Below are 4,543 nucleotides of genomic sequence, written 5' to 3'. Positions count from 1 at the left end.
TCTTGCTGAAATCCTGGTCTGGCTGGTACCTGAATTAGAGCAGGGAAGGATGAACCCAGGTCCCTGTTCATCCAACATCAGCCTAATACTCCCACGGTAGCTCCTACTTATTCAAGGTTTCATCTACCCATGTCAACCACACTCCAAAAAGAGTAAAATGGAAAACTCCAGCAGTACCCAGCAGTAATTCATAAGTTTTCTTTTCTTTTCTTTTTGAGACAGTCTCTCTCTTGTCACCCAGGCCTGAGTATGGTTGCACAGTCTTGGCTCACCGAAATCTCTGCCCCCCGGGTTGGAGCGATCTCCTGCCTCAGCCTCCCAAGTAGCTGGGATTACAGGTGTATGCCACCATGCCCAGCTAATTTTTGTATTTTTAGTAGAGACATGCTTTCACCATGTTGGCCAGGATGGTCTTCAACTCCTGACCTGAAGTGATCCATGCTCCTCAGCCTCCCAAATCGCTGGATTACAGGTGTGAGCCACTGTGCCCAGCCGTAATTAATAAGTTTTCAATTGTGTGCGGCTTCAAGTAGCAGTATTCCACGCTCCCCACGCCCAGGATGTGAATCATCCCTTTGTCCAGTATCTCCATGCTGTGAATGCCACTGGCCACGTTAAGTCACTTTAGGCATCTGAATTATGGATGGGAAAATCATCATATATAGGGACTGGTATTATCTGTGGTTTTGGGCATGTGCTGGGGGGGTCTTGGAACGTGCCCCCCGTGGATAAGCAGGGGCTGCTGGCCAGACTCCCCACACCCCTGTATGTGTAGCAGTGCACCGAGGGGCCAGGAGGCAGGCAGAAGAGGGCTGGGAACCCCATCAATCCTCACGCGCCCAGGACCCCAGTCTCACCTGAGGACAAGAACAGAAAAGGCCACCAAGGAGTAAGCAAGCAGGGTCCCGATGGACGAGAGGTTCACGAGGTCGCTGAGTTCAAACAGGAAAGCCATGATTGCTACAGTCAGGGCACAAAAGAGGGTAAGTTCCAGTGTGTTCTGGGGTTCCACAGCACTAGAGGGGGACTATCATTAGCAACTGATGATAGATTTTTTTTTTCCTTTTCTTCTGAGATGGAGTGCTGGGATTACAGGCATGAGCCACTGCGCCCAGCCAGTGGTATATTTTCTAATATAAGACCTGGAAAAGCACTTTGGAAGGCCGGGGGGGGCGGTCACGGATCACCTGAGGCCAGGAGTTCGAGACTAGTCTGACCAACATAGAGAAACTCTGTCTCTACGAAAAATACAAAAATTTTCTGGGCATGGTGGTGCATGCCTGTAGTCCCAGCTACTCAGGAGGCTTAGGCAGGAGAATCACATGAATCTGGGAGATGGAGGTTGCAGTGGGCCGAGATCATGTCATTGCATTCCAGCAGGGGCCACTGAGCAAGAGTCTGTCTCCAAAAAGTAAAAAAAAAGAGCTGGATAAATAGGCTTTCAGTGTTCCCAATGCAAGGAAATGACCAATGTTTGAAGTGGTTATGGTGTTACCTTGATTTGATCATTACATCTTGTATACATGTATGAAAATCTCACACTACTCCATGAATATGTACAATTATTGGGCTAATTTAATAACAGGAATGTAGCCAGGTACGGGGGCTCAGGCCTGTAATCTCAGCACTTAGGGAGGCCAAGGCGGGTAGATTTCTTGAGCCCATGGGTTCCATATCAGCCTGGGCAACACAGTAAGAACCCCACCTGTACAAAATTTAAATATTAGCTGGGTGTGGTGCCACTGTGCTCTGGCATGGGTGACAGTGAGATCCTGTCTCAACAAAAAAAGTCAGATTATATACATTTTCCTTAAAATTTTTTTTTTTTTTTAGAAACAGGAATCATCATACCTCACTGCAGCCCTAACTGCTGTGCTCCAGCTACCCTCCCACCTCAGCTCCCAAGTAGCTGGGACTACAGGTGTACCACCACACCCAGTTCATTTTTAAAATTTTCTTTGCAGAGGAAAACAAATAGTCTCAGAGTCTGGCTATGTTGCCCAGGCTGATCTCAAACTTCTGGGCTTAAGCAATCCCCCTGCCTTGGCCTCCCAAAGTGCAGGGATTACAGGCATGAGCCACTGCATGTTGCCCCATTTTCTATTTTTTATTTTATTTTATTTTGAGACAGGGTCTTGCTCTGTCACCCAGGCTGGAGTGCAATGGCATGATTGCTGCTCACTGTAGCCTCAACCTGCTGGGCTGAAGCCTTCCTTGCACCCCAGCCTCCCCAGTAGCTGGGGCTACAGGCACATGCCAGCATGCCCGGCTAATTTGTTGTTGAAATGAAGGTCTCCTTGTGTGGCCCAGGTTTTAAACTCCTGGGCTCAAGTGATCCTCCCACCTCAGCCCCACAAAGTGCTGGGATTACAAGCATGAGCCACTGAGCCCAGTCCCATTTTCCTGTTAAACTTTTGATTAAATCAACTTTTGTAATGGCCAAACATTTTTTAAAATTATTTATTTATTTTTTAATATTTTTGAGACAGAGTCTCACTCTGTCACCCAGGCTGGAGTGCAATGGCATGATCTTGGCTCACTGCAACCTCCACCTCCTGAGTTAAAGTGATTCTTCTGCCTCAGTCTACGAAGTAGCTGGGACTACAGGCGCATGCCACCAGGCCTGGCTAATTTTTTTTTAGTAGAGATGGGGTTTCATTCTGTTACCCAGGATGGTCTTGATCTCCTGATCCACAGTGCCCGGCCACATTTTTTTTTTAATGAACAAATAGGCTGGACATGGTAGGTCACGCCTGTAATCCAGCACTTTGGGAGGCCGAGGCCAGTGGATCACAAGGTCAGGAGTTTGAGACCAACCAGGCCAATATGGTGAAACCCCATCTCTACTAAAAATACAAAAAGTAGCCGGCCATGGGGACAGCTACTCAGGAGGCTGAGGCAGGAGAATTGCTTGAACCCAGGAATTGGAGGTTGCAGTGAGCCCAGATTACACCACTACACTCCAGCCTGGGCTACAGAGGGAGACTCCATGTCAAAAAATAAAAATAATGAATAATAATAAAAGCAAAAAAACAATGGATGGGCACTGTGGGAGGATGAGGAAGTAACTAGCAGAAAATGGAGGAAAGACATCCTGGAATCGGGGCCTTCACCTGCAACAGTCCCAGAAACGACGGTGGCCACCACGGGGGTGCTGGTGCGGGCGTGGATCCGGGCAAGTCCTCGGAAAAGGAGCCCATCCTCAGCCATTGAGTAGAGCACGCGAGGCATGGGGAACATGGCACCCAGGAGGCTGCATGCAGGAGACAACGGGAACATGCCTGGGGACTCAGGAAGCAGGAGGGACCGGGGCCTCTGCTCCATCGCCTCCAGCATCTCCTCCCTTTACCCGAGAACCCGACAGCAGACAGGAAGAGGGCGTCCAGCACTGACCTGGAGGACAGGGCACAAAGGGTGCCGACGGCCACAGCGTATCTGATGGCGGGCCATCCGATGTGGACAAAAGCCTCAGGCAAGGGGTTCTCGGAACGTATCAGGTAGTAGGGCACCATGAGGGTGAGTGCCGCCGCGACACCAAAATAGGCCAAGAGGCAGATGAAGATGGAGGTCACGATGCCCCAGGGGATGGAGCGCTGGGGGTGGAGAGCCTCTTCTCCTGCAGGACGGGTACGTGCACTGGGTCACGAAAACGCACGGAAGCAAGGGCGCAAAACCCTCTGCCCTCTGACCCATCTGACAGCAGGGTAGCCTTTAACGAAACCTGTGCCCAGCAGCAGCCCCAACTGTGCCCAAACCCTCGATGAGCCAGAATGACCATGTTACCTGTGGTGGCGATGCTATCAAAACCCACAAACGCAAAGAAACACGTGGCAGCTCCACGGAGGATCCCTTCATAACCGAAAGGCATAAACCCTCCAGAGCCCAGGGAGCCCAAGCTACAGAGAGAGAAGGAACAAGAAACATGGGTAAGCTGTGCAGCCATCTTTCTGGGATTACACAGTTAATTCCACAAGTCCTGGGCTGCCTTTGCCATCCCCACTCCCTACCATCTGGCACCATCAGCCCAGATTCTCCCTATTCCCAAAATAGTCCCAGGTCTGCACCCCAGCCTCCACACCTGTGTCCAAGAGGGCACCTCTGGCCAGTTGCAATGGCTCATGCCTATAATCATAGCACTTTGAGAGGCCAAGTCAGGCAGCTCACTTGAGGTCAAGAGTTAGAGGCCAGTCGCGGTGGCTCACTCCTGTAATCCTAGCACTTTAGGAGGCCAAGGCAGGTGGATCACCTGAGGTCAGGAGTTCAAGACCAGCCTGACCAACATGGTGAAACCCTGTCTCTACTAAAAATTAAAAAAATTAGCCAGATGTGCTGGTACATGCCTGTAATCCCAGCTACCCAGGGGCCAAGGCAGGGAAATCGCTTGAACCTGGGAGGCGGAGTTTGCAGTAAGCCAAAATGGCACTATTGCACTTCAGCCTGGGTGACAAGAGAGAGAGTCATCTCAAAAAATAAATAGGCCAGGCACAGTGGCTCACGCCTGTAATCCCAGCACTTTGGGAGGCTGAGGAGGGCGGATCACCTG

The 4,543-nt window shown here is 50.5% G+C and overlaps 1 protein-coding gene across 1 annotated transcript in view; it reads left to right on the top strand.

Annotated features, from left to right (window-relative positions):
• Positions 1–3,922: 3,922 nt before the first annotated feature.
• The window catches only part of LOC116544863 (divergent paired-related homeobox-like), a 36,104-nt gene continuing 35,483 nt past the window's right edge, over positions 3,923–4,543 (top strand). Inside the window, exon 1 of the mRNA XM_032271454.1 lies at positions 3,923–3,973. Coding sequence (XP_032127345.1) covers positions 3,923–3,973 — 51 coding nt within the window. The remainder of the gene's footprint in view (positions 3,974–4,543) is intronic.

The sequence above is a fragment of the Sapajus apella genome, unplaced genomic scaffold (genome assembly GCF_009761245.1).
Source record: "Sapajus apella isolate SASKATOON/1434 unplaced genomic scaffold, GSC_monkey_1.0 scaffold233, whole genome shotgun sequence".
NCBI classification, from domain to species: domain Eukaryota; kingdom Metazoa; phylum Chordata; class Mammalia; order Primates; family Cebidae; genus Sapajus; species Sapajus apella.
The sequence above is the reverse complement of the archived record's forward strand: the minus strand, read 5'-3'. Positions and strand labels throughout refer to the sequence as shown.